Source organism: Leptodactylus fuscus, chromosome 5 (assembly GCF_031893055.1).
Source record: "Leptodactylus fuscus isolate aLepFus1 chromosome 5, aLepFus1.hap2, whole genome shotgun sequence".
NCBI classification, from domain to species: Eukaryota; Metazoa; Chordata; class Amphibia; order Anura; family Leptodactylidae; genus Leptodactylus; species Leptodactylus fuscus.
Window position 1 is genome coordinate 184149205 of NC_134269.1, and position 14172 is coordinate 184163376.

The window sequence follows — 14172 nt, forward strand, 5'->3', positions numbered from 1 at the left end:
TTGGGGACACCCCAGTGCTGTTTGAGCGCTGGGGACCGCCCCCAGTGCTGAGAGACAACTCATTTGCATACAGACGAAAACCAGGATTTTTACCGAACGGCAGCGTGGAGAAGACATCTTAAGGCTATTCCTACGTGTGACCAAGAAAAAAATGTGATTTTTAACGATAGAATCCCTATAAGTTCAGCCTTTTATAGTTACAAACCAAACTTCAATTGATCCAAAAGCAACAGATTGTACATGATATCACTTCAATAGATCTCATCTGCAATACCAGATTCAACCCATAGTCAAATGTGTGCTGTTTTTGAATGAAGGCAGATGTGGATTTTTTTTACTCTTGGACAAGTTCTACAGTTTATATGAGTGAAGTATTATTTAATTAGGACTTGTCACCAGGCCAAAGAAGAGCAGCGGACATCACCAGTAGAGTGCCAGACATTGTGGGGGAGACCCAAAAAAAGCACAGTGCCTTGCAAAAGTATTCATACCCCTTGAACATTTTCACATTTTGTCTCCTTACAACCAATAAGCTAAAATGTATTTTCTTGAGATTTTAAGTCATCGACCAACACAAAGTAGCAGATAATTGTGAAGTGGAAGGATAATGATACATGGTCTTCAAAATTGTAATCAAATAAAAATCTAAAAAGTGTGAAGTGCAAAAGTATTCAACCCCCTTATATCAATACTTTGTAGAGCCGCCTTTCACTGCATTTACATAAGCAAGTCTTTTGGGGTCTGTCTCTACCATCTTTATGTATCTAGAGACTGAGTTTTCTGCCCATTTTTCTTTTCAATCAAATTGGATGGAGAACGTCTGTGAACAGCAATTCTCATGTCTTGCCACAGATGCTCAATGGGATTTAGGTCTGAACTGTGACTTGTTCATTCTAACACATGAATATTATTTGATCTAAACCATTCCACTGTAGCTCTGGCTGTATGTTTAGGGTCATTGTCTTGTTGGAAGGTGAATCTCCTTCCCAGTCTCAATTTCTTTTTCCGCCTCCAACTGGTTTTCTTCCAGGATTGCCCTGTATTTAGCTTCATCCATCTTTGCATCAACTCTGTCCAGCTTCCCTGTCCCTGCTGAAGAAAAACCTTCTCTACATCCTGATGTTGCCCCCGCCATGTTTCACAGTGGGGATGGCTTGCTCGGGGGGATGAGCAGTGCTATTTATCTGCCAGCGCTTTGCATTTAGGCCAAAAAGTGCCATTTCTGTCTCATCTGACCAGAACACCTTCTTCCATATTTGCTTTGCTACCACACAACTTTACTGGATAATTGATACAATAAAGCAACTGGTAGCTTCCACAATAAATGGAGGTACAAATCTTACCCAGAGGGCCACTAAGGGGCAAGGGGTAAGCCTGACCTTTGGTCTGTCTGTCTCAATGCACAGTTACATTAGGAACCATATGCAAGTTTCAAAGGAATATAGCAAATACAACATAGACGGTGCACTTTATATTTTAGCACTTTCCATTGGGATTCTACACCTGCAGTTCACCTTCTTTTCTGCTCTGCTCAGTTTTAAGTGCCCTCCATCCTCCCCTCTTTCTTGTATGGTACAGTCCAATAAATTTGTATGCAGCAAGGTTTGTTGCCTGAGATGGTAAATGACTCAACTGAAAAGAAGGATCGCATAAATTTTCATACAAAAAAGCAATACTGAGGTTCTATATACTGAGAAAATAGCTACATAAAGAAAACAAAAATCACCGAAGTGTCACTTTCATATATATATATATATATATATATATATATATATATATATATATACAGTCCTATGAAAAAGTTTGGGCACCCCTATTAATCTTAATCATTTTTAGTTCTAAATATTTTGGTGTTTGCAACAGCCATTTCAGTTTGATATATCTAATAACTGATGGACACAGTAATATTTCAGGATTGAAATGAGGTTTATTGTACTAACAGAAAATGTGCAATATGCATTAAACCAAAATTTGACCGATGCAAAAGTATGGGCACCTCAACAGAAAAGTGACATTAATATTTAGTACATCCTCCTTTTGCAAAGATAACAGCCTCTAGTCGCTTCCTGTAGCTTTTAATCAGTTCCTGGATCCTGGATGAAGGTATTTTGGACCATTTCTTTCTACAAAACAATTCAAGTTCAGTTAAGTTTGATGGTCGCCGAACATGGACAGCCCGCTCTCAAATGATCTGAAAACAAAGATTGTTCAACATAGTTGTTCAGGGGAAGGATACAAAACGTTGTCTCAGAGATTTAACCTGTCAGTTTCCACTGTGAGGAACATAGTAAGGAAATGGAAGACCACAGGGACAGTTCTTGTTAAGCCCAGAAGTGGCAGGCCAAGAAAAATATCAGAAAGGCAGAGAAGAAGAATGGTGAGAACAGTCAAGGACAATCCACAGACCACCTCCAAAGAGCTGCAGCATCATCTTGCTGCAGATGGTGTCACTGTGCATCGGTCAACTATACAGCGCACTTTGCACAAATAGAAGCTGTATGGGAGAGTGATGAGAAAGAAGCCGTTTCTGCACGTACGCCACAAATAGAGTTGCCTGAGGTATGAAAAAGCACATTTGGACAAGGCAGCTTCATTTTGGAAACAAAAATTGAGTTGTTTGGTTATAAAAAAAGGCGTTATGCATGGCGTCCAAAAAGAAACAGCATTCCAAGAAAAACACATGCTACCCACTGTAAAATTTGGTGGAGGTTCCATCATGCTTTGGGGCTGTGTGGCCAATGCCGGCATCGGGAATCTTGTTAAAGTTGAGGGTCACATGGATTCCACTCAGTATCAGCTGATTCTTGAGAATAATGTTCAAGAATCAGTGACGAAGTTGAAGTTACGCCGGGGATGGATATTTCAGCAAGACAATGATCCAAAACACCGCTCCAAATCCTCAGGCATTCATGCAGAGGAACAATTACAATGTTCTGGAATGGCCATCCCAGTCCCCAGACCTGAATATCATTGAACATCTGTGGGATGATTTGAAGCGGGCTGTCCATGCTCGGCGACCATCTAACTTAACTGAACTTGAATTGTTTGTCCAAAATACCTTTATCCAGGATCCAGGAACTGATTAAAAGCTACAGGAAGCGACTAGAGGCTGTTATCTTTGCAAAAGGAGGATCTACTAAATATTAATGTCACTTTTCTGTTGAGGTGCCCATACTTTTGCACCGGTCAAATTTTGGTTTAATGCATATTGCACATTTTCTGTTAGTACAATAAACCTCATTTCAATCCTGAAATATTACTGTGTCCATCAGTTATTAGATATATCAAACTGAAATGGCTGTTGCAAATACCAAAATATTTAGAACTAAAAATGATTAAGATTAATAGGGGTGCCCAAACTTTTTCATAGGACTGTATATATATATATATATATATATATATATACAGTCATGGCCAAAAGTTTCGAGAATGACACAAATCTTATATTTTCACATGATCTGCTGCCCTCTGGTTTTTATGTGTGTTTGTCAGATGTTTTATCACATACAGAAATATAATTGCAATCATATTATGAGTAACAAAAGCTTATATTGACAGTTAGAATGAGTTAATGCAGCATTGCAATATTTGCAGTGTTGACCCTTCTTCTTCAGGACCTCTGCAATTCTCCCTGGCATGCTCTCAATCAACTTCTGGGCCAAATCCTGACTGATAGCAGTCCATTCTTGCACAATCAATGCTTGCATTTTGTCAGAATTTGTAGGTTTTTGTTTGTCCACCCGTCTCTTGATGATTGACCACAAGTTCTCAATGGGATTAAGATCTGGGGAGTTTCCAGGCCATGGATCCTGAGCCATTTAGTTATCACCTTTGCTTTATGGCAAGGTGCTCCATCATGCTGGAAAAGGCATTGTTGATCGCCAAACTGCTCTTGGATGGTTGGGAGAAGTTGATCTTGGAGGACATTCTGGTACCATTCTTTATTCATGGCTGTGTTTTTAGGCAAGACTGTGAGAGAGCCGATTCCCTTGGCTGAGAAGCAACCCCACACATGAATGGTTTCAGGATGCTTTACAGTTGGCATGAGACAAGACTGGTGGTAGCGCTCACCTCGTCTTCTCCAAATAAGCTGTTTTCCAGATGTCCCAAACAATCGAAAAGGGGATTCATCAGAGAAAATGACTTTACCCCAGTCCTCAGCAGTCCACTCCCTGTACCTTTTGCAGAATATCAGTCTGTCCCTGATGTTTTTTTCTGGAGAGAAGTGGCTTCTTTGCTGCCCTCCTTGAGACCAGGCCTTGCTCCAAGAGTCTCTGCCTCACAGTGCGTGCAGATGCACTCACACCTGCCTGCTGCCATTCCTGAGCAAGCTCTGCACTGCTGGTAGCCCGATCCCACAGCTGAAACACTGAAACACTTTTAAGAGATGTCCTGGCGCTTGCTGGTATTTCTTGGGCACCCTGGAGCCTTTTTGCCAACAATGGAACCTCTCTCCTTGAAGTTCTTGATGATGCGATAGATTGTTGACTGAGGTGCACTCTTTCTAGCTGCGATACTCTTCCCTGTTAGGCCATTTTTGTGCAGTGCAATGATGACTGCACGTGTTTCTTTAGAGATAACCATGGTTAACAGAAGAGAAACAATGATGCCAAGCACCAGCCTTCTTTTTTAAGTGTCGAGTGGTGTCATTCTTACTTAATCAGGACAGATTGATCTCCAACCCTGTCCTCATCAACACCCACACCTGAGTTAATGGAGCAATCACTGAAATGATGTTAGCTGGTCCTTTTAAGGCAGGGCTGCAATGATGTTGAAATGTGTTTTGGGGGATAAAGTTCATTTTCTAGGCAAATATTGACTTTGCAAGTAATTGCTGTTAAGCTGATCGCTCTTTATAACATTCTGGAGTATAAGCAAATTGCCATTAGGAAAACTGAAGCAGTAGACTTTGTAAAAATTAATATTTGTATCATTCTCAAAACTTTTGGCCATGATTGTAGACCCATATGAGAACCACGTAAGTGAATATGTTGTATTCACAAGCAGAAGTCCTTCACGTCTTATTGATCTCCCTGTTGCCCAGCTGTAGATCTTAGGCTTTTGTAATGTAATAATTAAATTCTTGGTTAAGTATTAAGGTTTCTTCCATATTTCTGCTGTATATTTGGACAGAGATTGTATCTTGTTTGGAAACTTCCCAATGCAATTTATTTATCTATCTCGGAGGAATTGTTCAATTTCTTTAGAATTTAAAATGGAAGTTCTTTGGTAAATACCCCACTGGGCAGGCATTGAACTAGCTCACTGAATATAAAAGGGTGACTATTGAAGCAAAGAAAGGTGTACAGTGGATACGCCACGTGAAGTTGAATCCTGTCTCCTAAATTTTTTAAAAAAATTATTGCTTTTCAAACAAAATATAAAAGATGTGTAGAAATAAATACGTATGGTAAAGTCACATGATCTTCAAAAGTGTAAACAATTTAAAACTACGCTATTGTTCAGATGTGTCCATCCTTAACTTAGCTCAAATTTGTTTATCCCTTTTCCACCATCACCTTTTCTTTTTTCTATATTTCAGTTTTTTTCACTCCACCTTCCAAAAGCCATACGTCTTTTGTTTTCCGCTTTAAACAACTATATAAGGGCTAATTTTTGTAGGAAAAATGTGCTTCACAATAACACCATTTGATATCCCATAGTGGGAAGTTTTTGTTACCAAATTAATATATTTTTAATATATTTTCAAAACTTGTAGAAAATACAAAAAAATGTATAAAAAATTATATAATTCATTTTTTCCCCCCAAATTTTCACACCATTTAGTTTTTTTGTTTCTTTTTTACTTTTATTACTAGACCCTTCCAGGGTGTTTGAACCTTAGTGGTCTGAAAAGGGTTAAATAACTTATTTCTCATTAAACCAATTCAATATGCTATAGCAACATTCTAGGAAACCATACTGTATATATCACAAGCACTTACATGGCATATTAAGCACCTATCATAAGCACTGACATTCTGAAATGCATAGAAAAACCTCTAGGTGGCCACACATAGACACCTACAAAAAATCACTATGTTAAACAGTTTAGCTATATGTTGTATAGAAAATTGTTATTTTATGACACACGTTTCTGGACATGTTTACACGATTTGCACATGTATACACTATACTGTATGTAATCACTATATTCCTCCTTTGCTATAATCTATTACAGGGGTGTAATAATTATGGTTGCAGGAAATGTGACCAGGTGCACAGGAGTAAAAGGGCTGTCTGAAGCAGCACTATCACCTTGTTAAAGGGATTTTTCAATCTCAAGGATCCTATCTATATTGGTAGCTTATGTAAATTGAAGACTTTTCCTAATTATTTTGCTTTAGAAATGCTGCTTTGTTTTTCTGCGATGTGAACTTATACCTCCTATTGTTTACATAGCGTTTCATGGACCTGAGCGATCGGACAAGTGACATCACTCACTGCTCTGCTGGCAGAACAATCAGTTCAGCTAATTGCAGTTTGCTGATTAAATCGAGTCTATCTCTCTATGTAAACACACAGATAACACTGACTCCATTCTCTACAATCATCTGCATATTATCTGATCTGCATAAATATTGTTATACTTCATAGTGTTCTGTTCTGCAAACTGAGTGGGAAATACAGAAAGTGAGAAGAGACAAAAGGCAAACTGTTGAAACAGTGAGATGGGAAAACCCTTTTAAGATGTGCAGGCACAGAGCTGTGCTGAGATGGAATCTAGTCCAGTAGCAGGTCTGGAAATGAGGGAGCACCCCCCCCCCCTCCTCCCACTGCCTGATGCGGACGATCAAAAGAATAACCATACCATGCCGTGCCCCCCCTCCATTTCCCTGCCTCCCTCGGTCTTCAGTTTGGGGGGGGGGGGGGAGGCTTTTGATAGAGGGGCTAGGTTGACCACTGGTTGGGAAATTATCATCTCCAAGAGCTCAGAGCCAGCTCACAAGGCAGTATACATGATGCCACTGCAGTCTGGGTGAAGATCACCAACAACAGATTACAGTCTGCTCATACAACAATGTAGGGGAAGATTATCTATACGAAATTATAGCCTGCTCACACGAAAATATAAATGGAAGACCATTAAATAAAATCACAGCGGAGTGTAGGGGATGATCATATACAAACAGTTCATAGCACAGTGTAGGGCAGGGGTCTCAAACTAACGGCCTGCAGGCCGCATGCGGCCCCCCGAACAATTTTGTGCGGCCCGCACAAGCCTAGGGACGCCGAATCCGAGTTAAATACACTAGCCGCTACGTTCTGGCTAGTGGACATATAGGCGCGATGTGATGACGTCACATCATCACATCGCGCCTACAGGTCTATTAGTGAAACTGCAGAGCGCGGCGGGGAGCGTTGGATGGTGAGTATAAGTGTTTATTTGTGTGTTAAAGAGGACCTTTCACCATTTTGCCCACAGGCAGTTCTATATACTGCCGGAAAGCTGACATTGCGCTGAGTTCAGCGCACTGTCGGCTTTCCTGATCTGGGCCCGGTGTGAAGAGCTTACGGTCCCGGTACCGTAGCTCTTCTATGGTCATAAGGGTGTTTCTGACACTCAGTCAGAGACGTCCTTCTTCACAGCACAGCCAATCGCGCTGTGCTGTGAGAGCCAGGAGCAACTCCCCCCCCCCCCCCCTCCCTGATAATGCTCGTTTATGGACGAGTACTGCGAGCAGAGGGAGGGGGCGTTCCTCTGTATAATCCTCCTACAGTCACCCGTAAATTATATGTCCCCCCTCTATCTCTCCCCCAGTTTCATATACACCCTTCATCTGCCCCCAGTGTCATGTCCCCCTTCCATCTCTGCCCCCAGATTCATGTCCCTCCATCTCTGCCCCAAGATTCAGGCCGCTGCCGCTGGCTCCTGTGTCACATCGCGTCTATAAGCCAGGAGCCGGCGGCAGCGGCGAAGCGAGGAGCTGACACAGGTCAGCTCCTCGCTTCAGCTGCATATGTGTCAGCGAGAGAGACATGCAGCGGCGAAGCGACCTGTGTCAGCTCCTTCCTTCAGCAGCATATGTGTTCAACTCAGATCTGCATCCTCTGGACGCAGATCTGAGTTGAAATCGGGACATACCTCCCTCCAACCGGGACCGCGGGACATGTCACACAAATCGTGACTGTCCCATGGAAATCGGGACGGTTGGGAGGTATGCTAGGGCAGGGGTGGGCAATTAATTTTCCCATGGGGCCACATGAGAAATTGTAACGGTTCTAGAGGGCCATGTGCGCCGTAGCAAATTTAGCTACATCCACTTCTATGCTGACTCCGCCCATTCTCAGTCATCTTTCCATGTGCCCCCACACAGTATAATCCTCCTACAGTCACCCGTACATTATATGTCCCCACATTTTAATGTTCCCCTCTAAATGTCCCACAGTATTAAGTCCCTCTCCTGGTGCCCCAGTATAAACTAGCAGAAATTAGAGGGGACATTAAACTGGAGCAGCCGGAGGGGGACATTAAACTGAGGGCAACTAGAGGCAGACATGTCCCCCTCCAGCTACCATGGTTTAATATCCTCCTCTAGCTGCCCCAGTTTAATATCACCCTCCATCTGCCCCTTGTTTATTTTCCCCCCTCCATGTGAATTCAGTTTAACTGCCCCCTCCTGCTTGCATGCTGCGGTGCAGGAGGCATGTACAGTTTAATTCCTTGCTTAGGCCGGGTTCACATCTGCGTCCCGGGCTCCGTTTTGCAGGTTTACGTTTCCTGCATGAAACTGGGCAGGAGACGGAAACCTGCAGGCATTTTTCAAACTCATTCATTTGAATGGGTTTGAAAAGTGTCCAGCTGTGAGTGCCTGTGAGCATTTTATTCTGTGAGGACATATAATGTCACTACCACTGATGTGGGACAGGTTAATGTCTGAGGTGTCATTTGGGGGAGACAGTTTAATGTCTGGGGAGACAGATTATGTGTGATGCCACTACATTATACTACTATGCGAGGGCTACTAAGGGGAATTACACTATGTGGGGGCATGGGGTGTGTCTTAGTGGTGGAGATGGGGTGTGGGGCACTTATGAAACCTGGATTCTGCACTGACGGTCCAACAGATGATGGCTGATGGTGGGTGTCCTAGCAGCGGAAAGCTTTTTGCTAAAGCAGTCCCTTGACCATCCTCATGGTGGGACTATTGAAGGAGTGTCTTTACCTTACCTTACCTTACCTTATCTCATTAGCCAATTACAAAATGCTCTCTTCAGTCATAAAGAAGATGAAGCATCAGGTGGTGGCAATTCATTGTGTTATCCTTGTAGCAGAGGAACGGACAGATCCTCCTGAGTAAGATACTCCCTTTATGTCTAAAGACGAGGACACAGGAATACAGGACTCCCTCATTAACTCTGCATAAGAATTCCTTAATAGGGTATATAACATGGTTTATTAACCAGACAACCCCATTGAATATCAGACCAGGCGAACATAACATGTACAGAATAATGAGCTTAGTCAGTCTTTACATCCAGTATTCCCCGGTAACAATGTAATTAGCGCAGAACCTACGTGGTAGGAATTAACCCCTCAATTGACAGCTTTGTTGAACTGTAGTCAATGAAACTTTGTCATGTAAAGCGAACCACCTGCAACAGCTAAAGTCTCGTCGTCTCAGATTTGTGAAGAAGCCAGCTTCAAGTCATTGTGAGAATATTGAATAATCTCCAGCACCCAATGAGCGTCCTTCAGGGGAGGAGAAATTCTACTGAAAAAGCAGAGATCTGTGCAAGGCAACTGGTGTACAGTATCACAGCAGCACAAACTGGGAGTTGGGCAGCATTTTCCCATCTGAAGACTCAAGTCTTTGTATGTAAAGTACCTGAAAAGAAGATTTTTTTATTTTTTTTTATTTTTTTTTTTTTCATTTTTGTTGTTTTTGTGAAATATTTTGGACCAGGTCTTCATTTTTTGCTTTTATTTTATTTTTTTACTTTTAGTTCATTCATGTTCCACCTTTGCATTCTCTAGTCCTTTACCTTTATTTGTATTAGACCTGTCTGTATATGTACAGTATCTGTTATCTTGCCTACTTTGTTACATTCTATCATTTGTGTCTTTTATGTGTCACGTGTGTGTATCTTAAGTCATTATATTTACCTTGTATCCATCTTCCTTGTCTGCCTATTGTTTTCTGCCTATTAATTGCCTATTTGTTATTCCCATTGACATATGCAATTTATTATTGATTAGAGCCAAACTGATTCTAGCTTCTTGACCTTATCAAGCCATAGTCATGGATGACCAGCAGAATATCAATTTTACCTGGCCAGGTAATATTTTTTCTTCAGACCACTCTTTTCTGAGGTATCTAAACAGCACTGAAGAATACTTGGCATATATGTGTGGGCCAAAACGTAGCCGCTTATCACTGCCCATGACTCTGGTGTACGCTGTGATCTTCTTGGTGGGGGTCAGTGGCAACATGCTGGTGTGTCTGGTTATCTTAAAGCACCATAACATGAGGACTCCAACAAATTATTACCTGTTCAGTCTGGCTGTTTCTGATCTTCTGGTCCTTCTTCTTGGGATGCCTCTAGAAGTCTATGAGATGTGGAGCAACTACCCTTTTCTTTTTGGTGCTTGGGGCTGTTATTTTAAGACAGTTCTTTTTGAAACGGTATGCTTTGCTTCTATTCTGAGTGTGACCACAGTCAGTGTGGAAAGATATGTGGCCATTATGCATCCCTTTCAAGCCAAGCTCAAGAGCACCCGAAGAAGAGCACTGAGAATACTCATCACACTTTGGATCTTCTCTATTCTTTTCTCCATTCCCAATACCACTACGCATGGCATCCTACTGCAGTATTTCCCCAATGGTAGCCTTGTACCCGACTCTGCTACCTGTACTGTGGTCCAGCCCTTGTGGATTTACAACTGTATCATCCAAATCACATCTCTGCTCTTCTTTGTACTGCCGATGGGAGTCATCAGTGTCCTCTACTGTATGATGGGCATTAAAGTAAGTCCGATGTCCTTTACTCATGACAACATGCCATACTTACACTTTGTGTTTGTGAGGTTATAAAGTAGACATACAAACACCATCCTTCATTACACATCAAGCTAAAAAACGATATATATGTGCAGAATTTCACTTTTTGGATAATGTCAGCTGAGAAAGATACCATCAATATTCATTTTGCTCAATAACTGTATTATCATCAGTGCCCAGGTTCCATTGTTCTGATCTGTTATAGGAGAAAAACAATGGAAATAATAGGATAGCCAAACATAACAGTGGACTTAAATAGATTCCATAAACTATAATGGGTCATTGGGTTTCCAGTTCCCTGAATGAAAAGTCCTACATGCAACAGATGCTGCAGTGTGGACTTTCTCAACATGAGACACGACATCATGACAGATACTGTAATACACAGAAACAATTGCCGTATTCTACAAATCACCATTATTGTATGGGTTTGTTTCAATGTAAGAAATACAGAAGAGGAAGACTTTAGTGCAACTGCTTTCTGTTCATTGAATACATGCGGTCCATAACTAGGCAAATGTTTATACATCAAATTTTTATTTCAATAAATAATGCATTATCTTCATATAGCAAAGCTGAATTTTAACTCTATATCTACTTTATGTCCTCAGTAGTATATTAATCTGATGGCGATGAGCAATAACATTTACATTATCATCAAAGTTTACGGTTTCTCATGACTAGTCTGTCTTCATTCATCCCATTCATGCTTTCATGCCTTGACATTGTTACTTGACCAGGTAAAATATTGCCATTTATAGTTATAGCTACAAAAGCTAAATTCATACGTGACAGATTTATTACAGAATGGTCCATTTATCTGAATCCATGTGCTTTATGATAATATACACCCATACGTATGAATGGAACTGATCTTCAGTCAATGAAATTTTGGTAACAAATCCGCAGCATGTGACTTCCCCCCTAGTAAATCCTGTACATATACCTGTAAAGCTGTATGAAATACATTGTGTTGTGCCTGATAACAAACTCAGCTCTGCCACATCAGTTATATATGGATTATAGAGCTGTTGCAATGCCGTTGAGATGCATTCATTGCCTTCTTTAGTATAGTCCTGTCTAATGTAAATCCTCCTCTGTGTTTAACCTCCTGTTGCTTGAGGAACCTGTAATATATTACCTGAGATAACTCCGCCAGATGGAAAACCTACATGTTATGTCAATGAATTCATTTTGCTGATATTCTACACTCAGCAGCTTAAGGTAACCACATAAAACAGATCCCATTAGTTGTAGTTTCCGCCTTCTGGACATTGCACAATGTCAAGACAATCATTTACGGCTCTGATAATGAAATTCAATGGTTATCGGATGTAATAAGCAAAATATCCTATAAAGCAGCAAGTGGGAAATATTGATAAACCAAAGGAAGTAAGTTCAGGTTTCTTGTGGCACAGAAGGCTTTGGAAACTATTATTAACCACTGTACAAATAGATTTCTTATAATCCGTCCACTGCTGTGTCCGTCACCATGTAACCCACAGTATAAACCATTCAGTTCTATAACCTGGGGGTGGGGGGGCTTTATATCAAGAGATTTTAGTTACCTATTTGTCTGTGAAAGTCAAGAACTGGCATTAGCGGAGTTTTATCAGATTAAAACACATAGATGGTTATTTCCAATATTGACTGTATCTAGTATTACAGCTCAGTCCCAGTCAATGTAACGTGATTGAGCTCCAATACCAGAGACAGCCTATAGACAAGAGTGCTGCTGCTATACTCTACTACCGATAAAAGGTTCTGGTTTATCATGACCGCCATGACTTGATTCTTACCATTCATCCATCCTTGCCTTGGCATTGTTAACTGAATCCAATCCTTTAATCAGTCTGTATACGCTAAAAATGACTAGTCTAAGCCCTACCAGCTGTTGCACAGAAAGGATGGGCAAAATTTGGTTCCACTGGTATTAAGACATAATATTGTCCGGGCTGGATCTACCTCTGAATGGAGAATTGTAGCATAGCTGAGTTGGTCACACTCACAAATAATAGTCACATCATAATGCAGATGTCATAATACGTTCTCATGGGCACTGAGGGAGGGATCAGAGAGCACATATGAAATTGGTTGTGGATAAAGTGGTGATCGCTGGTCCCAAGAGACCCAGGGCACATGCCAGGTGCTGGTGATACTATAGTCACAATGTTATTGGTTTTTGCAAGCTATCATCTTACAGCTTTGGAGAAGTATCATTAAATTTAGCTCTGCCATGTCTATATGTTAAGGGTCATAGGTGGGGTGATATTGAGTTCACATGGTTATTCTCTATGGGTTTGTAGGATTCCCTATTTTTAATATTAAAGGGGTATACCCAGGCAAAAAAAAAAAACATTTTTCAAAAAAGGTCTGTTAGCGCTATTAATGGGTTAATAAATGCACCCAAATACCTTAAACAGTGTTTTGAGTGATTTCTGGGTTTCTCTTGGAGCTCCTTGCATCTTCTGCATTTGTTCACATGTGTAGCTTCCTGTTCTGTTTTCTTACAACTACCACCATGCTTTGTGCTTCACCCAGAACTAACTCACATTACCTTCCTCTCACTCCCTCACACCCCCTCCCTATTTCCTAACCTAGCCCGCCCACTGATAGCCCTACCCAACTAACTAACTAACCCAACCCCCTCCCCAATCATACTTACCTGTTTTCTGTCCAGATCTTCTGGTCACGGGACATCACTTCCTGGGGAGCCATCGTCTCATCTTCTTAACATTTGTCAGCGCTTGCGCAATAGAGCTGGCATGCGCTGTAGCTGGCACTCTGGCTTTATTGCACAGGCATGGGTGGCCGGCAGATGTTAAGAAGAGGAGGAGGGAGATTAGTATAAGTGATGTCCCATTTCTGGAGATGGGGAAACGGAATGTCACCGGAAAATCAGAAAATGTTCCTGGGTCGGTCAAAATATCTAAATAGATAGATAAATAGATAAGGCAAGATACTAAGCAATATTCACTCATGGCACACATGAAATAAATTGATGGTCAACCTCAGTCTGTACCTGACTGTGGGAGAATGAGGTGTGAGAATCTATATAGAATAGAGGTTTTTTTTCCAGTTAGTGTATTCCACTTAACTCCAAGATATAGTAATGGTAGATACCATGTTAACATTTATAAAAAGGCTAGACACTTATCTAATAACAGGA

At 41.2% G+C, this 14172-nt stretch overlaps 1 protein-coding gene across 1 annotated transcript in view; it reads left to right on the forward strand.

The window, feature by feature from the left end:
• Positions 1 to 10244: 10244 nt before the first annotated feature.
• The window catches only part of LOC142203826 (neuromedin-U receptor 2-like), a 34933-nt gene continuing 31005 nt past the window's right edge, over positions 10245 to 14172 (forward strand). Inside the window, exon 1 of the mRNA XM_075274897.1 lies at positions 10245 to 10970. Within this exon, the coding sequence (XP_075130998.1) occupies positions 10245 to 10970 (726 nt within the window). The remainder of the gene's footprint in view (positions 10971 to 14172) is intronic.